The 27,044-nt window shown below is 44.7% G+C and overlaps 2 protein-coding genes across 3 annotated transcripts in view; both read right to left on the bottom strand.

Annotated features, from left to right (window-relative positions):
• Positions 1-27,044, bottom strand: part of SGCG (sarcoglycan gamma) — a 352,842-nt gene that overhangs the window by 64,246 nt on the left and 261,552 nt on the right. The gene's annotated exons all lie outside the window — the stretch shown is intronic.
• Positions 11,527-14,310, bottom strand: LOC138671496 (uncharacterized). The gene is made up of 3 exons (XM_069759672.1): positions 14,248-14,310; positions 12,885-13,539; positions 11,527-12,635 (listed from the first exon to the last, which is right to left on the bottom strand). The coding sequence occupies exons 1-3, from the start codon at positions 14,308-14,310 to the stop codon at positions 11,527-11,529; spliced, it is 1,827 nt and encodes a 608-aa protein (XP_069615773.1).

The raw sequence follows: 27,044 nt of genomic DNA, 5'->3' as shown, positions 1-27,044 counted from the left end.
CACAATACATTATAATTCACAATGCACAATATTCATACAAGAAACAAAAAATTATTCACATTTCAAAACATGACAATACATGACACGATTGATGTCCTCAGAGGTAGGAACGCCATTGCCCACCATGCTTACACAGGTATAAACTCCAGTATCTGTCACTAACTTCCTACTCACATACAAAACGCATCTTAGGAAGATGTGCAAGACAAATGTAAGGATGTTTCCATGGAGAAGCACAGGTCTGCCTAGTAGATGCAAGATAGTGGGACAGTTTAATAATAATATATTTGTAATGCTAATATTTGTAAAATGTACTTTCAAGGAAACAACAAAAAAAAATTTAAAGACAAGATCATATAAAACAAGGAATGCATCTAAAGGAACATCAAAAACCTGCATAATTCTTGTAGACCAAGAGGGTAAATCTCCATAGGTATATATTATAGTACCATGCTAGAGCAAAACCTCTTTACTACCTATTTTATTAACCACTTCATGACCCAGCCTATTTTGACCTTAAAGACCTTGCCGTTTTTTGCAATTCTGACCAGTGTCCCTTTATGAGGTAATAACTCAGGAACGCTTCAACGGATCCTAGCGGTTCTGAGATTGTTTTTTCGTGACATATTGGGCTTCATGTTAGTGGTAAATTTAGGTCAATAAATTCTGCGTTTATTTGTGATAAAAACGGAAATTTGGCGAAAATTTTGAAAATTTCGCAATTTTCACATTTTGAATTTTTATTCTGTTACACCAGAGAGATATGTGACACAAAATAGTTAATAAATAACATTTCCCACATGTTTACTTTACATCAGCACAATTTTGGAAACAAAATTTTTTTTTGTTAGGAAGTTATAAGGGTTAAAATTTGACCAGCGATTTGTCATTTTTACAACGAAATTTACAAATCCATTTTTTTTAGGGACCACCTCACATTTGAAGTCAGTTTGAGGGGTCTATATGGCTGAAAATACCCAAAAGTGACACCATTCTAAAAACTGCACCCCTCAAGGTACTCAAAACCACATTCAAGAAGTTTATTAACCCTTCAGGTGCTTCACAGCAGCAGAAGCAACATGGAAGGAAAAAATGAACATTTAACTTTTTAGTCACAAAAATTATCTTTTAGCAACAATTTTTTTATTTTCCCAATGGTAAAAGGAGAAACTGAACCACGAAAGTTGTTGTCCAATTTGTCCTGAGTACGCTGATACCTCATATGTGGGGGTAAACCACTGTTTGGGCGCACGGCAGGGCTTGGAAGGGAAGGAGCGCCATTTGACTTTTTGAATCAAAAATTGGCTCCACTCTTTAGCGGACACCATGTCACGTTTGGAGAGCCCCCGTGTGCCTAAAAATTGGAGCTCCCCCACAAGTGACCCCATTTTGGAAACTAGACGCCCCAAGGAACTTATCTAGATGCATAGTGAGCACTTTGAACCCCCAGGTGCTTCACAAATTAATCCGTAAAAATGAAAAAGTACTTTTTTTTCACAAAAAAATTCTTTTAGCCTCAATTTTTTCATTTTCACATGGGCAACAGGATAAAATGGATCCTAAAATGTGTTGGGCAATTTCTCCTGAGTACACCAATACCTCACATGTGGGGGTAAACCACTGTTTGGGCACATGGTAAGGCTCGGAAGGGAAGGAGCGCCATTTGACTTTTTGAATGAAAAATTATTTCCATTGTTAGCGGACACCATGTCGCGTTTGGAGAGCTCCTGTGTGCCTAAACATTGGCGCTCCCCCACAAGTGATCCCATTTTGGAAACTAGACCCCCCAAGGAACTTATTTAGATGCCTAGTGAGCACTTTAAACCCTCAGGTGCTTCACAAATTGATCTGTAAAAATGAAAAAGTACTTTTTTTTCACAAAAAAATTCTTTTCGCCTCAATTTTTTCATTTTCACATGGGCAGTAGGGTAAAATGGATCATAAAATTTGTTGGGCAATTTCTCCCGAGTACATCGATACCTCATATGTGGGGGTAAACCACTGTTTGGGCACTCGGCAGGGCTCGGAAGGGAAGGCGCGCCATTTGACTTTTTGAATGGAAAATTAGCTCCAATTGTTAGCGGACACCATGTCGCGTTTGGAGAGCCCCTGTGTGCCTAAACATTGGAGCTCCCCCACAAGTGACCCCATTTTGGAAACTAGACCCCCCAAGGAACTTATCTAGATGCATATTGAGCACTTTAAACCCCCAGGTGCTTCACAGAAGTTTATAACGCAGAGCCATGAAAATAAAAAATAATTTTTCTTTCCTCAAAAATGATTTTTTAGCCTGGAATTTCCTATTTTGCCAAGGATAATAGGAGAAAATGGACCCCAAATATTGTTGTCCTGTTTGTCCTGAGTACGCAGATACCCCATATGTGGGGGTAAACCACTGTTTGGGCGCACGGCAGGGCTCGGAAGGGATGGCACGCCATTTGGCTTTTTAAATTGAAAATTAGCTCCAATCATTAGCGGACACCATGTCACGTTTGGAGAGCCCCTGTGTGCCTAAACATTGGAGATCCCCCAGAAATGACACCATTTTGGAAACTAGACCCCCAAAGGAACTAATCTAGTTGTGTGGTGAGGACTTTGAACCCCCAAGTGCTTCACAGAAGTTTATAACGCAGAGCCGTGAAAAAAAAAAAATTATTTTCTCAAAAATGATCTTTTAGCCTGCAATTTTTTATTTTCCCAAGGGTAACAGGAGAAATTTGACCCCAAAAGTTGTTGTCCAGTTTCTCCTGAGTACGATGATACCCCATATGTGGGGTTAAATCACTGTTTGGGCACATGCCGGGGCTCGGAAGTGAAGTAGTGACGTTTTGAAATGCAGACTTTGATGGAATGCTCTGTGGGCGTCACGTTGCGTTTGCAGAGCCCCTGATGTGGCTTAACAGTAGAAACCCCCCACAAGTGACCCCATTTTGGAAACTAGACCCCCAAAGGAACTTATCTAGATGTGTGGTGAGCACTTTGAACCCCCAAGTGCTTCATAGAAGTTTATAATGCAGAGCCGTGAAAATAATAAATAGGTTTTCTTTCCTCAAAAATAATTATTTAGCCCAGAATTTTTTATTTTCCCAAGGGTTACAGAAGAAATTGGACCCCAAAAGTTGTTGTCCAGTTTCTCCTGAGTACGCTGATACCCCATATGTGGGGGTAAACCACTGTTTGGGCACATGCCGAGGCTCGGAAGTGAAGTAGTGACGTTTTGAAATGCAGACTTTGATGGAATGCTCTGTGGGCGTCACGTTGCGTTTGCAGAGCCCCTGATGTGCCTAAACAGTAGAAACCCCCGACAAGTGACCCCATTTTGGAAACTAGACCCCGAAAGGAACTTATCTAGATGTGTGGTGAGCACTTTGAACCCCCAAGTGCTTCATAGAAGTTTATAATGCAGAGCCGTGAAAATAATAAATACGTTTTCTTTCCTCAAAAATAATTATTTAGCCCAGAATTTTTTATTTTCCCAAGGGTTACAGGAGAAATTGGACCCCAAAAGTTGTTGTCCAGTTTCTCCTGAGTACGGTGATACCCCATATGTGGGGGTAAACTACTGTTTGGGCACATGCCGGGGCTTGGAATTGAAGTAGTGACGTTTTGAAATGCAGACTTTGATGGAATGGTCTGCGGGCGTCACGTTGCGTTTGCAGAGCCCCTGGTGTGCCTAAACAGTAGAAACCCCCACAAGTGACCCCATTTTAGAAATTAGACCCCCCAAGGAACTTATCTAGATATGTGGTGAGCACTTTGAACCCCCAAGTGCTTCACAGACGTTTACAACGCAGAGCCGTGAAAATAAAAAATCATTTTTCTTTCCTCAAAAATTATGTTTTAGCAAGCATTTTTTTTGATTCACAAGGGTAACAGGAGAAATTGGACCCCAGTAATTGTTGCGCAGTTTGTCCTGAGTATGCTGGTACCCCATATGTGGGGGTAAACCACTGTTTGGGCACACGTCAGGGCTCGGAAGTGAGGGAGCACCATTTGACTTTTTGAATACGAGATTGGCTGGAATCAATGGTGGCGCCATGTTGCGTTTGGAGACCCCTGATGTGCCTAAACAGTGGTAACCCCTCAATTCTACCTCCAACACTAACCCCAACACACCCCTAACCCTAATCCCAACTGTAGCCATAACCCTAAACACAACCCTAACCGCAACACACCCCTAACCACAACCCTAACCCCAACACACCCCTAACCATAACCACAACCCTAATTCCAACCCTAACCCTAAGGCTATGTGCCCACGTTGCGGATTCGTGTGAGATATTTTCACACCATTTTTGAAAAATCCGCGGGTAAAAGGCACTGCGTTTTACCTGCGGATTTTCCGCGGATTTCCAGTGTTTTTTGTGCGGATTTCACCTGCGGATTCCTATTGAGGAACAGGTGTAATTCGCTGCGGAATCCGCACAAAGAATTGACATGCTGCGGAAAATACAACGCAGCGTTTCCGCGCGGTATTTTCCGCACCATGGGCACAGCGGATTTGGTTTTTCATATGTTTACATGGTACTGTAAACCTGATTGAACACTGCTGCGGATCCGCAGCCAAATCCGCACCGTGTGCACATAGCCTAATTCTAAAGGTATGTGCACACGCTGCGGAAAACGCTGCGGATCCGCAGCAGTTTCCCATGAGTTTACAGTTCAATGTAAACCTACGGGAAACAAAAATCGCTGTGCCCATGCTGCGGAAAAACTGCACGGAAACGCAGTGGTTTACATTCCGCAGCATGTCACTTCTTTGTGTGGATTCCGCAGCGGTTTTACAACTGCTCAAATAGAAAATCGCAGTTGTAAAACCGCAGTGAAATGCGCAGAAAAACCGCGGTAAATCCGCCATAAATCCGCAGCGGTTTAGCACTGCGGATTTATCAAATCCGCAGCGGAAAAATCCGCAGAGGACCAGAATACGTGTGCACATACCGAAACCCTAACCCTAGCCCTAACCCTAACCCTACCCCTAGCCCTAACCCTACCCCTAACCCTACCCCTACCCCTACCCCTAGCCCTAACCCTAACCCTAACCCTACCCCTAACCCTACCCCTAACCCTAACCCTATTCTAACATTAGTGGAAAAAAAAAATTTCTTTATTTTTTTATTGTCCCTACCTATGGGGGTGACAAAGGGGGGGGGTCATTTATTATTTTTATTATTTTGATCACTGAGATATAATCTATCTCAGTGATCAAAATGCACTTTGGAACGAATCTGCCGGCCGGCAGAAACGGCGGGCGCACTGCGTATGCGCCCGCCATTTTGGAAGATGGCGGCGCCCAGGGAGAAGACGGACGGGACCCCGGCTGGATCGGTAAGTATGATGGGGTGGGGGGGACCACGGGGGGGGGATCGGAGCACGGGGGGGGGAATCGGAGTGCGGGAGGGGTGGAACGGAGCACGGGGGGCGTGGAACGGAGCACGGGGGGGCTGGAATGGAGCACGGGGGGGTGGAACGGAGCACCGGGGGGGTGGATCGGAGTGCAGGGGGGGTGATTGGAGCACGGGGGGGTGATTGGAGCACGGGGGGAGCGGACAAGAGCACGGAGGGGAGCCGGAGCAGTGTACCGGCCAGATCGGGGGGCTGGGGAGGCGATCGGTGGGGTGGGGTGGGGGCACACTAGTATTTCCAGCCATGGCCGATGATATTTCAGCATCGGCCATGGCTGGATTGTAATATTTCACCCGTTATAATAGGTGAAATATTACAAATCGCTCTGATTGGCAGTTTCACTTTCAACAGCCAATCAGAGCGATCGTAGCCACGAGGGGGTGAAGCCACCCCCCCTGGGCTAAACTACCACTCCCCCTGTCCCTGCAGATCGGGTGAAATGGGAGTTAACCCTTTCACCCGGCCTGCAGGGACGCGATCTTTCCATGACGCCGCATAGGCGTCATGGGTCGGATTGGCACCGACTTTCATGACGCCTACGTGGCGTCATGGGTCGGGAAGGGGTTAAGGTTTGCCCAGGTACCAAGACTGTACTAAAATTTCACATCTTGTTAGTTCCCCTGTAAAGTTTAATAAAGTATATATGAGGAGTTTTACCTGAACTTTAGTGGTTAACTGCCAATGTGGGTCTGTTCAATCATGGAAGGTATGTTGAGTCCCACTGCCTCGACGCGCGTTTCGTCTCACTTGCTTCTTCCTGGTGCTGCCCCCTTTTTTATATATTCTTTGAATAAACTTTGAAGCTTTTATCATGTCATGGATCTCTTCTTTTTTTGGGATCATATAGTATTACAGACTCAATTTATTCATAAAATATATACAGTATATGCAATACATGTGCTCCTGGCAATCCTGGCTCCACAGTGTCAGTACACACTGCTGTGACATTTGCGTTCTCTAACGACTGTACAATGAGATATTAGCTACATGCTCTTTCATAGAGCCTAATGTTTCTTACCACAAGTGTCTATACATTGTGTAATACTTTGTTATTGTATGCTATATGTACATCCTTTCAGCATATCCTCAATCCTGTTTGAGTATGACAATACGTTTATATATACTTTATATGTTTTGTATTTATTGTATATATTGTACATATTTGGTACTATCTTATTTAGCTTTATAATTCTAAAATAATAATTATACTTATTTTGTGTTCTCATTCTCAAGGAACATTGTCAACAAGACTGACGCGGCCATCCAGTGTGGTGGCAAGTTAGAGGGTGTGGCCTAAATTCATACAAGTGTATGGCAGCTAGGCTGCGCCCACTGGTCAGGAATATGTATAACGCATACATACCCTCTGATCCAGGTTCAGAAACTGGCGAATCACTGCAGCACAGAGTGCGTGTGCTGGGGGGATTCATAAGTCTGCAGTCACACAGAGTGACTGCAGACTTATCGATTTGGGTCAGACAACCCCTTTAATGGGCACGTGTATATGAGGAGGGGGCAGACCCAGGCACTTGTCTTGGCACAGGGGCCCTATACTGTCGATGCCTCCTGAGAGGAGCTTATGGGCTGGGAAATGAGTGACCAATACTAATTATTCCATATATCCCAGCTGTGATGCTGTGCCTGATGCCGAATATTTAGAACACATCCTCTGATTGACAGTACAAAACTTGAATCTTGTGGTTGGGGAGAGGGTGGTGATATAACCTGGCACGGGGCGGTAGCTGTGGGTGAGGTATTCATTTTTCACACCCCGTCAGGCTGCAAGAAGATGGGAGTACTGGCTGGGTATGTGGACTTTTTCTAGGGGGGTGCTACAACCTTGCAGACCACATAATGCCAGTGACTTCGGCTGGCCAGGACCAGATGTGGAAAAATGTAATGAGGAAGACCACCGGTCAACAATAAACAGGTTTTTTTACTGAACAGTAATTTGGTAGGGAATATGTACAATGGATAGCGGGTGCATAACTACAAAAATGTTTCTTTTACAACATGGAGCATCTTCACATACAGTCTCTCTACGTCTTCCAAGCGTACTTGTTTTTGTCCCCAAGTTCCTCCACCTGCACTATAACCCAGCACAGTACTAGAGTCCAGTAAGTCAGAGTCATGCCTTCAACCTACTGTTCCAACTACTTTTTCCCCCTAGGTGAGCAAGTTTCCCACTATGGCCGTTGCTAAGCTTCTCTGCTTGCGTATGCTTTGAAACTCCCGCCCGGGACACTCTCTTGGTCTCATGTTTCCTGTTCTGTCCTGGCCCGTTACCTCTCTGAGTTGCAAACCTGGGGCTGAACTGCTTAGGCGTCTTGTCCAAGGACCGTCCTGTCCCCGATGCATCACTCTGTCTTTCTGTCGCTTTTCCTTATCTCTTCTCCAGATCTCGCTATCTGTTATCTCGGTCTCCACTCATGTCAGGGACACCCACGTCACACGGATTTGCTGACCAGCCAGACCTTAGGTCTGCTTTCACTGCCTACTTAGCCCTATCTCACGTCCTGACAGGAAACTGTCTCTGTCCCTTCAATTTAGCTCCTCCCATATTAGGCTAGTCCGAGCTATTAACTCTAACTCTCCCTATTGTCTGACAGAACGCAACAATGTTACCAATAACGCACATCATAACACAAATTACACATTTCAACAATATGCTTGCCTTCAAGGGGGAACGTGGGCAGTATGTCCATCTCAATTGTTGTGAATTCTGTTGTCGGGCTCCCTCCTGTGGTCATGAATGGTACTTCGGCTGGTTCTGTCCATGGACTTCCTCTGGTGGGTGTTTCTGAGTTTCCTTCCACAGGTGACGAGGTTAATTCGTTAGCTGGCTGCTCTATTTAGCTCCACTTGGATCTTTGCTCCATGCCACCTGTCAATGTTCCAGTATTGGTCTAGTTCACTCCTGGATCATTCTTGTGACCTGTCTTCCCAGCAGAAGTTAAGTTCCTGCTTGTTTTTCTTTGGTTTGCTATTTTTCTGTCCAGCTTGCTATTTTTATTGTTGTCTTGCTTGCTGGAAGCTCTGGGACGCAGAGGGAGCGCCTCCGCACCGTGAGTCGGTGCGGAGGGTCTTTTTGCGCCCTCTGCGTGGTCTTTTTGTAGGTTTTTGTGCTGACCGCAAAGCAACCTTTCCTATCCTCAGTCTGTTCAGTAAGTCGGGCCTCACTTTGCTAAATCTATTTCATCTCTGTGTTTGTATTTTCATCTTTACTCACAGTCATTATATGTGGGGGGCTGCCTTTTCCTTTGGGGAATTTCTCTGAGGCAAGGTAGCTTTATTTTTCTATCTTCAGGGCTAGCTAGTTCCTTAGGCTGTGCCGAGTTGCATAGGGGGCGTTAGGAGCAATCCACGGCTATTTCTAGTGTGTGTGATAGGATTAGGGATTGCGGTCAGCAGAGTTCCCATGTCCCAGAGCTCGTCCTTATTATCAGTAACTATCAGGTCATTCCGTGAGCTCTTAACCACCAGGTCCATTATTGTCCTGACCACCAGGTCATGAAAAAACAACACAAGAAATAGACCATAAAAGGGGATCACCCAAGGCAATGGATTAAATATGAAAATTACAAATTTTATTAGAATAACACTCATGGACATAGGAAACAACCACATGGAGCACACAATTAAAAGCATTTAAAATTGGTCACACATAGGACCTAGAAACATGAACAAATGGCCCATAATAGAACCCTCCTCCTAGATGCGATCCCTCCCCAAACACACTGTAATGGCTAATAATAATATATAGTACAGTGTAAGATGTCTGCATGAACAGCACTATTGGAATATAGGGTAAAGCAACACAACCTAAGAAGTATAGTTGTGACCATGATGTATAATGCACCAGTCTATGAATACCTCACACCAGCAGGATTACCTATGTAACACAAATAAGCAGATATGCAAAAAAAAAAAAAAAAAAATAACCTTTTTGCAATAACATAAGACATAGACAAAAGCTTAATAAAGCATACACAGTGAATCAGATTGACCCCAAACCACACATATGGCATGTAGGTCTACTCCATTAAGGTATAGAGTTGTATATAATGCAGAGTTAGTTGTGTAGCGCTTCCACTGGTCTAGTCTAACGTGGTATATAACCTGTGCCATTAAATTGCAAAAGCTCCCATAGTAAGGGAAATAAAAAGATCTGCTGAGGAGTGAGGATTCAGATCACCAATAACAAGAAACCAGTATGCAAACCCAGGAGCTGTTCAAGCTCTGTACATAGCCAAGGGGGGTATCAACAGGAGGAGCAGAGACCCTACGCGTATCGCCACACCAGTGGCTTCGTCAGGGGTAGCTCCTATGGAGATCCTGCGTCCTTATCTAATCGAGTAATTGCAATTTAAGCAGTTGCAGCTGTGCTGCTTACCAGAGGCCGGCATGTGTTCCATCACCCAGTGATTCCAGAGGCGGTGCTTAGTGAGCTAAGCAAACATGTGAGCCTGGAGGGCTCCCCCCCTCCTCCTACCTTCGTCACCATGCCCTTGGAGTGGTTGCCATAGCACCATGTAAATACTGCAATCCCTGGATTAACCAGTGTGCACACGTCAGGAGATTCCTCCTGCTGTGTGTCGTCACACTTTCAGTCCTGTTACCATAGTCACCAGATGTATACAGAAACTGAGGAGCACAGCAGCACCTGCAGAGTCTATACCAATATGTCTTGCCGCACCTTATCGCTTCAGTGTGAATCACACCACTACATACTGGCGGCACAGGAATATTAAACAAAAAAAAAAAAAAAAAAAAAGAGCTCTCCCTGTTAAACGTCATACTGATTATAACGTGTTTTTGCAAGGTGATAATTAAACCGTGCAGCAGTCAGTGGACCCATCAAAGCGCATATGCAGAAGAGGATAACTACCATCTTTTATCATCACACCCTCAATACAAATGCCAAGATTCCTCATAGGCGCACAAAAGGGGCAAATTTAAGTAGATACAACCTCCTTAAGATTTCAGTAATGCGTGTGCCTATGGGGTTTCACCCCATTTGACCCCCATATTAGTTGGGGTTATTTAGCCATGGACCCCAATACCATCAGTGCTACACGCACTGAATATCACTCATGAACATTAGTGAGCTCATTGGTGTACACACGCCTGGTGGTCGCTCCCCACTTTATAGTATCATACCCCTGATACACTTGCCATAAACGCTTAGTGCGTGCCCAATACGGACAACCAAACACTGTACATATAGGTAAGCACAGCCTCCGCTACATTAAAACGGCACGAACACATAAAGAAAATCCTCACGTTACAAGCCCTGATCATTGAAATTAAATAAACATGGACATTAGTATCACTGATATGGTATACAGTGTAGTAAGAATCCTCAGGAACCCATGTAAATCTCCACTACTTAGGGGTCAACCTTCATACAGTGGGGATACCAATTATCCAGCATATATTGAAACGGGGAAAGGACCGTCAATACAGTAGAGATAAATATGTGTACATAGAGGTAATGTTCATAATACAAACGGATCACGGCGAGCCAAATTGGATGTCCGTAAGCACTGGATACTGCTATTCTCAAATTACAAAGGGATTTTTTGAGGGTCAAATGTCTCCGAGAGTGGACAGACCGAGACTCCAACCAAGAAGTAACATCAGAGGAGATTGACTCCAGAGCCACATATTAGACTTCACTATCAAAGCCATGGGATTATAGACACCATAGTTACCACAGAACACTTCAAAGGCGCATTTTTTTAGAGAACCTAGGTTTATTACCAAAACCAGCCACCAACTACCAATATGCAGGCCCCAATGTCCCCATATCTCATGGAGGATATAGAACACTCATATCATGGCAGGTGCAAATGTAGCTGGGGGTGGGAGGGTGTGGGGGGGGGGGGTTTGAATACTATGCTGTTCACGCAGACATTTGGTCAGTTACCTCATACCACCCTTAAGAAGATCATACTGTTCATGCAGAGATCAAGACCTGGTAAACAGGGAGGTAAGATTACAAGCTTATCATGAACCTGCTCAGGCCTTCTTTCAATCCTGTACATATACGCTTGAGCATAGTCTCAGACAAAAGGGCTTCAATTGCTTATTCAAACCCAAAACCTATGGAATACGGTTTCAAGATTGTTTATAAAACCCTGTGAACAATAGATCTTCATTAAGTCCAAATGGGGTTTGACTATTCAAATTGAAAATCCATTTAGACTCTCGTCTGAGCAGTTCGAGCGTGATGTCTCCACCTCTGATGTCTGGTTGAACAGATTCCAGGCCCACGATCTTAATTCCTCTGCTCTGTGAATTATGTGTCGACAGAAAGTGCGATGCCACAGAGGACAATGTTTTGCCCTTTTCCAAGTCCTTCTTTGCCGTTGTTATAGTTGAAAGATGTTGTTGTATTCTTCTTTTTAACTCCTGTGTTGTTTGGCCAACATATGTCTTTGGGCATGGGCAGATGAGGGCATAGACCAAATTACGTGATTTGCAGTTGAAATACGTTTTCACAGCCATCTGTAATGAGGGGGAAAGAGATGAGAAGAACATTTCATTACTGCCAATAAACGGGCATATACTACAATTGCCACAAGGAAATGTGCCAGTAAGCCTAATTCCTCTGTTCAGCCTAGTTACCTGGCGTTTAAAGTGGCTGTGACTCAAACAGTCTTTCAGATTTTTTGGTCTTCTCGCTATCAGGCTTGGCCGTTCAGATATGTGTGGTTTTAGTTTAGGTTCACTACAAAGGATCCCCCAGTACTTTGTAAGTATCCCACGAACCTCCTGCCACTGGTTGTTGAATGTGGTAATGACCCCTAATGGTCTTGGGGCAGTTTTTTGTCGGGGTTGCAATAGGCTTCCTCTATCAACCTCTTTTGCCGTGCTGTATGCATTCGCGATTACCTTTCTAGGATAGCCTCGATTTTTAAACCGTTGAGTCAAGTCCTGTGAATGCCTTCGGAAATCCTCCTGAGTACTGCAGTTACGCCTTATCCGATAAAACTGTCCCTTTGGGATGCCTTTCTTCAAGTGCTGTGGGTGAAAACTTGAAAAATGTAAAAGGCTATTAATAGCCGTAGGTTTGCGGTACAGCGTGGTTTGAACGTACCCATCCCCAGGATAGAGCTTAAGATCAAGAAATTCCACTTCCATCTGTGAAAAGTGTGACGTCAATCTTATGTTCCATGGGTTCTGATTGAGAGTATCGACGAACTGATGGCATTCTTCCAGGGTGCCTGTCCAGAGAAAAAGGATATCATCTATATAGCGATACCATTTGATGACATGTGATGAAAAAGCCTCCAGACAGTACACCCTGGTGACCTCCCACCACCCCAAGAACAGATTTGTGTACGAGGGCGCACACCGTGCGCCCATCGCGGTCCCTCTGATTTGTCTATAAAAAACCCGATCGAAGACAAAATAATTTTTGTCCAAAATAAAAGAAAGTAGATCGAGCAAGAAGGAGTCGTGTTGTCTGTCACCTGTAGTGTTCTGATCCAGAAAGAAGGCAACTGCTTGCGTCCCCAGGTCATGTCCAATGCAGGTGTACAGGGCTTCAACATCTAGTGTGACGAGCCATACACCAGGTGGAACTCTTAGAGTTTGCAGTTGCTGAATCAGGAAGGTTGAGTCCCTCACAAAGGAGTCTAGTGATGAAACCAAAGGCTGGAGAAAAAAATCCACATAAGTACAGGGGCGTTCTAAAAGGCCCCCCAACCCAGATACAATAGGTCTACCTGGGGGTGTTTCCACAGATTTGTGGACCTTTGGGATGAGGTAAAAAGTTGGTACCCTAGGATGGCGATTGGTCATAAATTCCCTCTCTCGCTTATTAATGATGTTTATGGTGAACGCTGAGTCCAGGAGCCGATCCAATTTGGACCTAAATACGTCAGTGGGGTCTGATGGTAGAACCTGGTAACATTCAGAATTTGATAATTGAAGTTTTACCTCATTTAGATATAACTCAGTAGGCCATATCACTAGGTTACCACCCTTGTCAGCCTCTCGGATGACGAAATCCCGGTTTGAGCCAAGTCTCACAATGGCTTTCTGTTCAGCCCTATTCAAATTTCTCCCCTTATTTGGGTCTAATTTTAGACTTTGTACTTCGTGACATACAGCATTAAAAAAACTCTGTAGAACCGGAAAAAGAGACAGAGAAGGTGTAGCTTGCGAGGGTAACCTACCAGGAAATTTCTTTTTTTTTTTTTTTTTTTTTTTTTTTAGGGTGTTTAGGGTTTAGAAATTTCCTGGTAGGTTACCCTCGCAAGCTACACCTTCTCTGTCTCTTTTTCCGGTTCTACAGAGTTTTTTTAATGCTGTATGTCACGAAGTACAAAGTCTAAAATTAGACCCAAATAAGGGGAGAAATTTGAATAGGGCTGAACAGAAAGCCATTGTGAGACTTGGCTCAAACCGGGATTTCGTCATCCGAGAGGCTGACAAGGGTGGTAACCTAGTGATATGGCCTACTGAGTTATATCTAAATGAGGTAAAACTTCAATTATCAAATTCTGAATGTTACCAGGTTCTACCATCAGACCCCACTGACGTATTTAGGTCCAAATTGGATCGGCTCCTGGACTCAGCGTTCACCATAAACATCATTAATAAGCGAGAGAGGGAATTTATGACCAATCGCCATCCTAGGGTACCAACTTTTTACCTCATCCCAAAGGTCCACAAATCTGTGGAAACACCCCCAGGTAGACCTATTGTATCTGGGTTGGGGGGCCTTTTAGAACGCCCCTGTACTTATGTGGATTTTTTTCTCCAGCCTTTGGTTTCATCACTAGACTCCTTTGTGAGGGACTCAACCTTCCTGATTCAGCAACTGCAAACTCTAAGAGTTCCACCTGGTGTATGGCTCGTCACACTAGATGTTGAAGCCCTGTACACCTGCATTGGACATGACCTGGGGACGCAACCAGTTGCCTTCTTTCTGGATCAGAACACTACAGGTGACAGACAACACGACTCCTTCTTGCTCGATCTACTTTCTTTTATTTTGGACAAAAATTATTTTGTCTTCGATCGGGTTTTTTATAGACAAATCAGAGGGACCGCGATGGGCGCACGGTGTGCGCCCTCGTACACAAATCTGTTCTTGGGGTGGTGGGAGGTCACCAGGGTGTACTGTCTGGAGGCTTTTTCATCACATGTCATCAAATGGTATCGCTATATAGATGATATCCTTTTTCTCTGGACAGGCACCCTGGAAGAATGCCATCAGTTCGTCGATACTCTCAATCAGAACCCATGGAACATAAGATTGACGTCACACTTTTCACAGATGGAAGTGGAATTTCTTGATCTTAAGCTCTATCCTGGGGATGGGTACGTTCAAACCACGCTGTACCGCAAACCTACGGCTATTAATAGCCTTTTACATTTTTCAAGTTTTCACCCACAGCACTTGAAGAAAGGCATCCCAAAGGGACAGTTTTATCGGATAAGGCGTAACTGCAGTACTCAGGAGGATTTCCGAAGGCATTCACAGGACTTGACTCAACGGTTTAAAAATCGAGGCTATCCTAGAAAGGTAATCGCGAATGCATACAGCACGGCAAAAGAGGTTGATAGAGGAAGCCTATTGCAACCCCGACAAAAAACTGCCCCAAGACCATTAGGGGTCATTACCACATTCAACAACCAGTGGCAGGAGGTTCGTGGGATACTTACAAAGTACTGGGGGATCCTTTGTAGTGAACCTAAACTAAAACCACACATATCTGAACGGCCAAGCCTGATAGCGAGAAGACCAAAAAATCTGAAAGACTGTTTGAGTCACAGCCACTTTAAACGCCAGGTAACTAGGCTGAACAGAGGAATTAGGCTTACTGGCACATTTCCTTGTGGCAATTGTAGTATATGCCCGTTTATTGGCAGTAATGAAATGTTCTTCTCATCTCTTTCCCCCTCATTACAGATGGCTGTGAAAACGTATTTCAACTGCAAATCACGTAATTTGGTCTATGCCCTCATCTGCCCATGCCCAAAGACATATGTTGGCCAAACAACACAGGAGTTAAAAAGAAGAATACAACAACATCTTTCAACTATAACAACGGCAAAGAAGGACTTGGAAAAGGGCAAAACATTGTCCTCTGTGGCATCGCACTTTCTGTCGACACATAATTCACAGAGCAGAGGAATTAAGATCGTGGGCCTGGAATCTGTTCAACCAGACATCAGAGGTGGAGACATCACGCTCGAACTGCTCAGACGAGAGTCTAAATGGATTTTCAATTTGAATAGTCAAACCCCATTTGGACTTAATGAAGATCTATTGTTCACAGGGTTTTATAAACAATCTTGAAACCGTATTCCATAGGTTTTGGGTTTGAATAAGCAATTGAAGCCCTTTTGTCTGAGACTATGCTCAAGCGTATATGTACAGGATTGAAAGAAGGCCTGAGCAGGTTCATGATAAGCTTGTAATCTTACCTCCCTGTTTACCAGGTCTTGATCTCTGCATGAACAGTATGATCTTCTTAAGGGTGGTATGAGGTAACTGACCAAATGTCTGCGTGAACAGCATAGTATTCAAACCCCCCCCCCCACACCCTCCCACCCCCAGCTACATTTGCACCTGCCATGATATGAGTGTTCTATATCCTCCATGAGATATGGGGACATTGGGGCCTGCATATTGGTAATTGGTGGCTGGTTTTGGTAATAAACCTAGGTTCTCTAAAAAAATGCGCCTTTGAACTGTTCTGTGGTAACTATGGTGTCTATAATCCCATGGCTTTGATAGTGAAGTCTAATATGTGGCTCTGGAGTCAATCTCCTCTGATGTTACTTCTTGGTTGGAGTCTCGGTCTGTCCACTCTCGGAGACATTTGACCCTCAAAAAATCCCTTTGTAATTTGAGTATAGCAGTATCCAGTGCTTACGGACATCCAATTTGGCTCGCCGTGATCCGTTTGTATTATGAACATTACCTCTATGTACACATATTTATCTCTACTGTATTGACGGTCCTTTCCCCGTTTCAATATATGCTGGATAATTGGTATCCCCACTGTATGAAGGTTGACCCCTAAGTAGTGGAGATTTACATGGGTTCCTGAGGATTCTTACTACACTGTATACCATATCAGTGATACTAATGTCCATGTTTATTTAATTTCAATGATCAGGGCTTGTAACGTGAGGATTTTCTTTATGTGTTCGTGCCGTTTTAATGTAGCGGAGGCTGTGCTTACCTATATGTACAGTGTTTGGTTGTCCGTATTGGGCACGCACTAAGCGTTTATGGCAAGTGTATCAGGGGTATGATACTATAAAGTGGGGAGCGACCACCAGGCGTGTGTACACCAATGAGCTCACTAATGTTCATGAGTGATATTCAGTGCGTGTAGCACTGATGGTATTGGGGTCCATGGCTAAATAACCCCAACTAATATGGGGGTCAAATGGGGTGAAACCCCATAGGCACACGCATTACTGAAATCTTAAGGAGGTTGTATCTACTTAAATTTGCCCCTTTTGTGCGCCTATGAGGAATCTTGGCATTTGTATTGAGGGTGTGATGATAAAAGATGGTAGTTATCCTCTTCTGCATATGCGCTTTGATGGGTCCACTGACTGCTGCACGGTTTAATTATCACCTTGCAAAAACACGTTATAATCAGTATGACGTTTAACAGGGAGAGCTTTTTTTTTTTTTTTTTGTTTAATATTCCTGTGCCGCCAGCATGTAGTGGTGTGATTCACACTGAAGCGATAAGGTGCGGCAAGACATATTGGTATAGACTCTGCAGGTGCTGCTGTGCTCCTCAGTTTCTGTATACATCTGGTGACTATGGTAACAGGACTGAAAGTGTGACGACACACAGCAGGAGGAATCTCCTGACGTGTGCACACTGGTTAATCCAGGGATTGCAGTATTTACATGGTGCTATGGCAACCACTCCAAGGGCATGGTGACGAAGGTAGGAGGAGGGGGGGAGCCCTCCAGGCTCACATGTTTGCTTAGCTCACTAAGCACCGCCTCTGGAATCACTGGGTGATGGAACACATGCCGGCCTCTGGTAAGCAGCACAGCTGCAACTGCTTAAATTGCAATTACTCGATTAGATAAGGACGCAGGATCTCCATAGGAGCTACCCCTGACGAAGCCACTGGTGTGGCGACACGCGTAGGGTCTCTGCTCCTCCTGTTGATACCCCCCTTGGCTATGTACAGAGCTTGAACAGCTCCTGGGTTTGCATACTGGTTTCTTGTTATTGGTGATCTGAATCCTCACTCCTCAGCAGATCTTTTTATTTCCCTTACTATGGGAGCTTTTGCAATTTAATGGCACAGGTTATATACCACGTTAGACTAGACCAGTGGAAGCGCTACACAACTAACTCTGCATTATATACAACTCTATACCTTAATGGAGTAGACCTACATGCCATATGTGTGGTTTGGGGTCAATCTGATTCACTGTGTATGCTTTATTAAGCTTTTGTCTATGTCTTATGTTATTGCAAAAAGGTTATTTTTTTTTTTTTTTTTTGCATATCTGCTTATTTGTGTTACATAGGTAATCCTGCTGGTGTGAGGTATTCATAGACTGGTGCATTATACATCATGGTCACAACTATACTTCTTAGGTTGTGTTGCTTTACCCTATATTCCAATAGTGCTGTTCATGCAGACATCTTACACTGTACTATATATTATTATTAGCCATTACAGTGTGTTTGGGGAGGGATCGCATCTAGGAGGAGGGTTCTATTATGGGCCATTTGTTCATGTTTCTAGGTCCTATGTGTGACCAATTTTAAATGCTTTTAATTGTGTGCTCCATGTGGTTGTTTCCTATGTCCATGAGTGTTATTCTAATAAAATTTGTAATTTTCATATTTAATCCATTGCCTTGGGTGATCCCCTTTTATGGTCTATTTCTTGTGTTGTTTTTTCATGGCTTAGTATAGTATAGACCAGGTTGGATCCCCGTTTCCTATGTGGTGCCCCCGCTCTAGTTATTAGGTCCTGACCACCAGGTCATAACAGTACAGGTGGCCCAAAGTACTAATGCATCTCAATAGAGGGATAAGAGAAGTTCTGAGACCATTTTTTTTTCTTTGCAGTGTGTTTTGTCTCTCTTTTCCCCTTTACCTCTGGGTGGTTCAGGACACAGGTGTAAACATGGACATTCAAGGTCTGTCCTCTTGGATGGATAATCTCACTACAAGGGTACAAAACATTCAAGATTTTGTGGTTCAGAATCCGATGTCAGAGCCTAGGATTCCAATTCCTGATTTGTTTTTTGGTGATAGATCTAAGTTCTTGAATTTCAAAAATAATTGTAAATTGTTTCTTGCCTTGAAACCTCGCTCCTCAGGTGACCCTGTTCAACAAGTAAAGATCATTATTTCTCTGTTATGTGGTGACCCTCAAGACTGGGCATTTTCCCTTGCGCCAGGAGATCCGGCATTGCGTGATGTTGATGCGTTTTTCCTGGCGCTTGGATTGCTTTATGACGAACCTAATTCAGTGGATCAGGCAGAGAAAATCTTGCTGGCTCTGTGTCAGGGTCAGGATGAACCGGAGATATATTGTCAGAAGTTTAGAAAGTGGTCTGTGCTCACTCAGTGGAATGAATGTGCCCTGGCAGCAATCTTCAGAAAGGGTCTCTCTGAAGCCCTTAAGGATGTCATGGTGGGATTTCCCATGCCTGCTGGTCTGAATGAGTCTATGTCTTTGGCCATTCAGATCGATCGACGCTTGCGTGAGCGTAAAGCTGTGCACCATTTGGCGGTACTATCTGAGCATGGGCCTGAGCCTATGCAATGTGATAGGACTTTGACCAGAGCTGAACGGCAAGAGCACAGACGTCGGAATGGGCTATGTTTTTACTGTGGCGATTCCACTCATGCTATCTCCGATTGTCCTAAGCGCACTAAGCGGTTCGCTAGGTCTGCCACCATTGGTACGGTACAGTCTAAATTTCTATTGTCCGTTACTCTGATTTGCTCTTTGTCATCCTATTCTGTTATGGCATTTGTGGATTCAGGCGCTGCCCTGAATTTGATGGACTTGGAGTATGCTAGGCGCTGTGGTTTTTTCTTGGAGCCCTTGCAGTATCCTATTCCATTGAGAGGAATTGATGCTACACCTTTGGCCAAGAATAAGCCTCAGTACTGGACCCAATTGACCATGTGCATGGCTCCTGCACATCAGGAGGATATCCGCTTTCTGGTGTTGCATAATCTGCATGATGTGGTCGTTTTGGGGTTGCCATGGCTACAAGTCCATAATCCAGTATTGGACTGGAAATCTATGTCTGCGTCCAGCTGGGGTTGCCAGGGGGTACATGGTGATGTTCCATTTTTGTCTATTTCGTCTTCCACTCCTTCTGAAGTTCCAGAGTTTTTGTCGGATTACCGGGATGTATTTGATGAGCCCAAAGCCAGTGCCCTACCTCCTCATAGGGATTGCGATTGTGCACTTAATTTGATTCCTGGTAGTAAGTTTCCTAAGGGCCGATTGTTCAATTTATCTGTGCCAGAACACGCCGCTATGCGGAGTTATATAAAGGAATCCTTGGAGAAAGGCCATATTCGCCCGTCGTCATCACCGTTAGGAGCAGGGTTCTTTTTTGTGGCCAAGAAGGATGGTTCTTTGAGACCTTGTATTGATTACCGCCTTCTTAATAAAATTACAGTCAAATTTCAGTATCCTTTGCCGTTGCTGTCTGATTTGTTTGCTCGTATTAAAGGGGCTAGTTGGTTCACCAAGATAGATCTTCGAGGGGCGTATAATCTTGTGCGTAGGGTTGAGCGAAACGGGTCGTTCATTTTCAAAAGTCGCCGATTTTTGGCAAAGTCGGGTTTCATGAAACCCGATCCGACCCCTGTGCGGGGTCGGCCATGCGGTACGCGACTTTCGCGCCAAAGTCGCGTTTCAATGACGCGAAAAGCGCCATTTCTCAGCCAATGAAGGTAAACGCAGAGTGTGGGCAGCGTGATGACATAGGTCCTGGTCCCCACCATCTTAGAGAAGGGCATTGCAGTGATTGGCTTGCTGTCTGCGGCGTCACAGGGGCTATAAAGGGGCGTTCCCGCCGACCGCCATGTTACTGCTGCTGATCTGAGCTTAGGGAGAGGTTGCTGCCGCTTTGTCAGAAGCAGGGATAGCGTTAGGCAGGGTCCATTAACCACCAAACCGCTTGTGCTGTAGCGATTTCCACTGCCCAACACCACCTTCGGTGTGCAGGGACAGTGGAAGCTACATTTTTTTTTTTTTCCCTCAGCGCTGTAGCTCATTGGGCTGCCCTAGAAGGCTCCCTGATAGCTGCATTGCTGTGTGTACGCCGCTGTGCAAACCAACTGCTTTTTTCAAAGCACAAATCCTCTTGTTCCTTCCTTTCTGCACAGCTATCTTTTTGGTTTGTACACACTTTTTATTTAATTTGTGCATCAGTCCACTCCTTATTGCTGCCTGCCATACCTGGCTGAGATTACTGCAGGGAGATAGTAATTAAAGGACACTCCCTGTTTTTTTTTTTTTTTGTGGGAGATTAAGATTGACATTTCTGCTAGAGTGCTATCCCTGTCTGTGTCATCTCTCACTCAGTGGGCCATAGAAAGCCTATTTATTTTTTTGCTTGATTTTGGTTCTAAAATCTACCTGAAAAAATCACTACATCAATCAGTGGGAGAAAAATATTGGCCTCAGGGCTTGTGTGCCACTCCTGACTCCTGTGTGCATCATCACTCACTCAGTGGGCCATAGAAAGCCCATTTTTTTTTTTTGCTTTATTTGGGTTCTAAATTCTACCTGAAAAAATCAATAAATCAATCAGTGGGAGATTAATATTGGCCTTTGGGCTTATGTGCCAGTCCTAAGCGTGCCATCTCTCTCTCTCAGATAGTGGGCCATAGAAAGCCTATTTATTTATTTTTTTTTAATGGGTTTATAAATTTTCCCTGGAAAAAAAAAAAAAAAGTGGGAGATTAATATTGGCCTCTGGGCTTGTGTGCCACTCCTGACTCCTGTGTGCGTCATCTCTCACTCAGTGGGCCATAGAAAGCCTTTTTTTGTTTTATTTGTTTTCTAAATTCTCCCTGAAAAAATCATTTTATTTTCTTTGGTTTCTAAATTCTTCCTGAAAAAATGATTTTATTCTATTTTTTTTTTTCCTAAAGTCTCCCTGAAAAAAAAAAAACAAAAAAAACAAATCAGTGGGAGATTAATATTGCCCTTTCTGCTTGTGTGCCAGTCTTAACTCCTGGGTGTGCCATCTCTCTCTCTCTCTCTCTCCAATTGTGGGCCATAGAAAGCCTATTATTTTTTTAGCTTGATTTGGGTTCCAAAATCTACCTGAAAAAATCACTACATCAATCAGTGGGAGATAAATATTGGCCTCTGGCCTTGTGTGCCACTCCTGACTCCTGTGTGCGTCATCTCTCACTCAGTGGGCCATAGAAAGCCTTTTTTTGTTTTATTTGTTTTCTAAATTCTCCCTGAAAAAATAATTTTATTTTATTTGGTTTCTAAATTCTTCCTCAAAAAATCATTTTATTCTATTTTTTTTTTCCTAAAGTCTCCCTGAAAAAAAAAACAAAAAAAACAAATCAGTGGGAGATTAATATTGCCCTTTCTGCTTGTGTGCCAGTCTTGACTCCTGGGTGTGCCATCTCTCTCTCTCTCTCCAATTGTGGGCCATAGAAAGCCTATTATTTTTTTTAGCTTGATTTGGGTTCCAAAATCTACCTGAAAAAATCACTACATCAATCGGTGGGAGATAAATATTGGCCTCTGGGCTTGTGTGCCACTCCTGACTCCTGTGTGCGTCATCTCTCACTCAGTGGGCCATAGAAAGCCTTTTTTTGTTTTATTTGTTTTCTAAATTCTCCCTGAAAAAATCATTTTATTTTATTTGGTTTCTAAATTCTTCCTGAAAAAATCATTTTATTCTATTATTTTTTTTTCCTAAAGTCTCCCTTAAAAAAAAAAAAAAATCAAATCAGTGGGAGATTAATATTTACATTTGTGCTTCAGTGACAGTCCTGCGTGTGTGGCATCTCTCTCATTTGTTGCCACCAACAACAGAGTGTGTAACATTGTGCCTGATTTTCGTTGTGGTCTCACTCACCTGTAAAGGGGTAGCTAAATCATACTGAAGTTATAGCTCACCGTGTAATTTGTGTGACAGCAACAAATACCGTTAGTTTGTTTACGTTTTTAAAACAATGAGGAAATATGGTGGAAGAGGTCGTGGCCGGGGGCGTTCATTGTCAGCTGGTAATGAGGGTAGTGGTAGTGGTGGAGCATCAGCTGGTCGTGGGAAAAAAAATATTGCACCTAAGTCTGGAGCTGTGGAGCCAGGTTCGTCGTCTGGCTACACAAGGCCTCGAACGCTCCCTTTTCTGGGAGTAGGAAAACCGCTTTTAAAGCCGGAGCAGCAAGAGCAAGTTTTGGCTTATCTTGCTGACTCAGCCTCTAGCTCTTTTGCCTCCTCTCGTGAAACTGGTAAATGTCAAAGCAGCGCGTCGTTAGTGGATGTTCACGGTCAGGGACAAGTCGCTTCCTTGTCCTCTTCAGCAAAAACAACAACAGAGAAGAATGCAGCAGGCGACACAACGGGTTACTCCATGGAGCTCTTTACACATACCGTCCCTGGCTTAGAAAGTGAAGCAGTTAACAGTCCATGCCCATTACAAGTTGAATCTGACATGGAGTGCACTGATGCACAGCCACAGCCAGACTACTATGCTGGTCCTTTGACTCAGACCACAACATTGCCCTCGCAGGGTGCTGATCAAGAATCAGACCCTGATGAGACTATGTTGCCCCATCACGAACGCTATACCACCGACCGACACGGTGACACAGACGAAGTTGCACACGAGCTACAAGAAGAGGTAATAGATGACCCAGTTCTTGACCCTGATTGGCAGCCATTGGGGGAACAGGGTGCAGGCGGCAGCAGTTCTGAAGCGGAGGAGGAGGGGCCGCAGCAGGCATCAACATCGCAACAGGTTCCATCTGCCGGGCCCGTATCTTGCCCAAAACGCGTGGCAAAGCCAAAACCTGTTGGAGGACAGCGTGGCCATCCGGTTAAAGCTCAGTCTGCAATGCCTGAAAAGGTATCCGATGCTAGAAAGAGTGCAGTCTGGCATTTTTTTAAACAACATCCAATTGATCAGCGCAAAGTCATCTGTCAAAAATGTTCAACTACCTTAAGCAGAGGACAGAATCTGAAAAGTCTCAATACAAGTTGCATGCATAGACATTTAACCACCATGCATTTGCAAGCCTGGACTAACTACCAAACGTCCCTTAAGGTTGTAGCACCCTCGGCCAATGAAGCTAGTCAGCAACGCAACATCCCTTCCGGCAGTGTAGGGCCACCATTTTCCGCACCACCTGCAGTATCTGTGCAGGTTTCTTTGCCAGGCCAAAGCAGTCAGGGTCAGGGAATCACCAGTTTCGTAGTAGGAAACACTGCATCTAGGGCACCGGTGGCAACAATACCATCTCCCACCGTCTCTCAGTCTGCCATGTCCACCGGCACCCCCGCTAGTTCCACGATCTCCAGCTCTCCAGTCCAGCTCACCCTACATGAGACTATGGTTAGAAAAAGGAAGTACTTAGCCTCGCATCCGCGTACACAGGGTTTGAACGCACACATAGCTAGACTAATCTCGTTAGAGATGATGCCCTACCGGTTAGTTGAAAGCGAAGCTTTCAAAGCCTTGATGGACTACGCTGTACCACGCTACGAGCTACCCAGTCGACACTTTTTTTCCAGAAAAGCCATCCCAGCCCTCCACCAGCATGTTAAAGAGTGCATCGTCCATGCACTCAGGCAATCTGTGAGCACAAAGGTGCACCTGACAACAGATGCATGGACCAGTAGGCATGGCCAGGGACGTTACGTGTCCATCACGGCACACTGGGTAAATGTGGTGGATGCAGGGTCCACAGGGGACAGCAAGTTTGGGACAGTTCTGCCTAGCCCACGGTCTAGGAAACAATTGGCTGTAGCCGTTCGCACCCCCTCCTCCTCCTCTTCGTCCTCCTGCAGAAGCGAGAGCTCGTCCACAGACCGCAGTCGCACAACCACTCCATCCGCAGCTGCCACTGTTGCACACCAGGTCTCCCATTATGGGGCAGCTACTGGCAAACGTCAGCAGGCTGTATTGGCTATGAAGTGTTTGGGCGACAACAGACACACCGCGGAAGTTCTGTCCGAGTTCTTGCAGAAAGAAACGCAGTCGTGGCTGGGCACTGTAGATCTTGAGGCAGGCAAGGTAGTGAGTGATAACGGAAGGAATTTCATGGCTGCCATCTCCCTTTCCCAACTGAAACACATTCCTTGCCTGGCTCACACCTTAAACCTGGTGGTGCAGTGCTTCCTGAAAAGTTATCCGGGGTTATCCGACCTGCTCCTCAAAGTGCGTTGACTTTGCTCACATATCCGCCGTTCGCCCGTACACTCCAGCCGTATGCAGAGCTATCAGCGTTCTTTGAACCTTCCCCAGCATCGCCTAATCATAGACGTTGCAACAAGGTGGAACTCAACACTGCACATGCTTCAGAGACTGTGTGAACAGAGGCGGGCTGTTATGTTTTTGTGGGAGGATACACATACACGGGCAGGCAGTAGGATGGCAGACATGGAGTTGTCAGGTGTGCAGTGGTCGAAGATTCAAGACATGTGCCAAGTCCTTCAGTGTTTTGAGGAATGCACACGGCTGGTTAGTGCAGACAACGCCATAATAAGCATGAGCATCCCCCTAATGCGTCTGCTGATGCAAAGTTTGACGCACATAAAGGATCAGGCGTCTGCAGCTGAGGAAGAGGAAAGCCTTGATGACAGTCAGCCATTGTCTGGCCAGGGCAGTGTACAGGACGAGGTAGCGGGCGAAGAGGAGGAGGAGGACGAGGAGGATGATGGGGATGATTATATTTTTAATGAGGAAGCTTTTCCGGGGCCACTGGAAATTGGTGGCGCGGCAAGGCCGGGTTCTGGTTTTTTGAGGGACACAAGTGACGTGGATTTGCCTGAAACTGCCCCTCAACCAAGCACAACCGCAGATTTGAGAACTGGAAATTTGGCCCACATGGCGGATTATGCCTTACGTATCCTCAAAAGGGACACACGCATAACTAAAATGATGAATGATGACGATTACTGGTTGACCTGCCTCCTTGATCCTCGCTATAAAGGCAAATTGCAAAATATAATGCCACATGAGAACTTGGAACTAATATTAGCAACCAAACAATCAACTCTTGTTGACCGTTTGCTTCTGGCATTCCCTGCACACAGCGCCCGTGATCGTTCTCACACGAGCTGCAGGGGCCAGCAGACCAGAGGAGTTAGAGGGGCAGAAATCAGAAGTGGCGTTGGCCAGAGGGGTTTTCTGACCAGGTTGTGGAGTGATTTTGCTATGACCGCAGACAGGACAGGTACTGCAGCATCAATTCAAAGTGACAGGAGACAACATTTGTCCAGTATGGTTACAAACTATTTTTCATCCCTTATCGATGTTCTCCCTCAACCGTCATTCCCATTTGATTACTGGGCATCAAAATTAGACACCTGGCCAGAATTGGCAGAATATGCATTGCAGGAGCTTGCTTGCCCGGCAGCTAGTGTCCTATCAGAAAGAGTATTCAGTGCTGCAGGTTCAATACTAACAGAAAAAAGGACTCGTCTGGCTACCCAAAATGTAGATGATCTAACCTTCATTAAAATGAACCACAACTGGATTTCGAAATCTTTTGCCCCACCTTGCCCGGCTGACACCTAGCTTTCCTATGAAAAGGTCTTGCCTGTGGGCTATTCTGAATGCCTTTTCCAATCTCGTAATTTTCTGCACCTGATTGTCCAGCATACGACATGTTTACACCTCACTAAATGGCCAAACTCCCCACACGGGGCCGTGGTATCGACACTTGGCGACCCGTGTACCCCTGGAACCAATTTAAAATTGCCTACAGCCATGTGTTATTATTTTAGGCCTTCGATGCCTGTCTGCGGTGACTCCTTCCACTAGGCCTCCACTGACCACACCACTGCTGCCCGTGTACCCCTGGAACCAATTTAAAATTGCCTACAGCCATGTGTTATTATTTTAGGCCTTCGATGCCTGTCTGCGGTCACTCCTTCCACTAGGCCTCCACTGACCACACCACTGCTGCCCGTGTACCCCTGGAACCAACATCAGAAAATATAAAAATAAGTATTTTGCTTATAAAAAAGAAAATACTGGAGAGATATCAAATGCAGACATTTTAACATTAAAAACAAACACATACAACAAAAATCTGGTACAGTAATAAAAATGGCCACCAGCTACAATAACTTTCTCCTGCAAGTAGTTAACTGAAAGGTTTTTTCAATTTTAAACACAGATATGGCATCCACCGAGTGTTGTCCTGTCGCGTCTTCTTTATATTATTGCCAAGAAGATGCAAAACAATGAAAATAATAAAATCATTATTTACCAAAAAAATAGAGTAAGTCAAAACCACATTGCAAATAAACATTCATTACAAATAAAGAAGCAGGGCGCGTCCGAGGGTGAGTATATACCTAATAAGAATATAATCACCCTCGGACGCGCCCTGCTTCTTTCCGACAGCCTTCCTTCCTAAGAATCAGCCCTTCCGTGGTGTAGAGA

Source organism: Ranitomeya imitator, chromosome 3 (assembly GCF_032444005.1).
Source record: "Ranitomeya imitator isolate aRanImi1 chromosome 3, aRanImi1.pri, whole genome shotgun sequence".
NCBI classification, from domain to species: domain Eukaryota; kingdom Metazoa; phylum Chordata; class Amphibia; order Anura; family Dendrobatidae; genus Ranitomeya; species Ranitomeya imitator.
This window is presented reverse-complemented; position numbering and strand designations above follow the sequence as displayed.

Coding starts and splice junctions, on each gene's coding strand:
- LOC138671496 (XM_069759672.1), bottom strand. CDS start 14,310: ATGCAGGTGTACAGGGCTTCAACATCTAGTGTGACGAGCCATACACCA. Junction 13,540..14,247: donor CACCAGGTGGAACTCTTAGA/GTTTGCAGTTGC, acceptor CCGGTTCTACAG/AGTTTTTTTAATGCTGTATG. Junction 12,636..12,884: donor TCTGGATCAGAACACTACAG/GTGACAGACAAC, acceptor TTCTCTGGACAG/GCACCCTGGAAGAATGCCAT.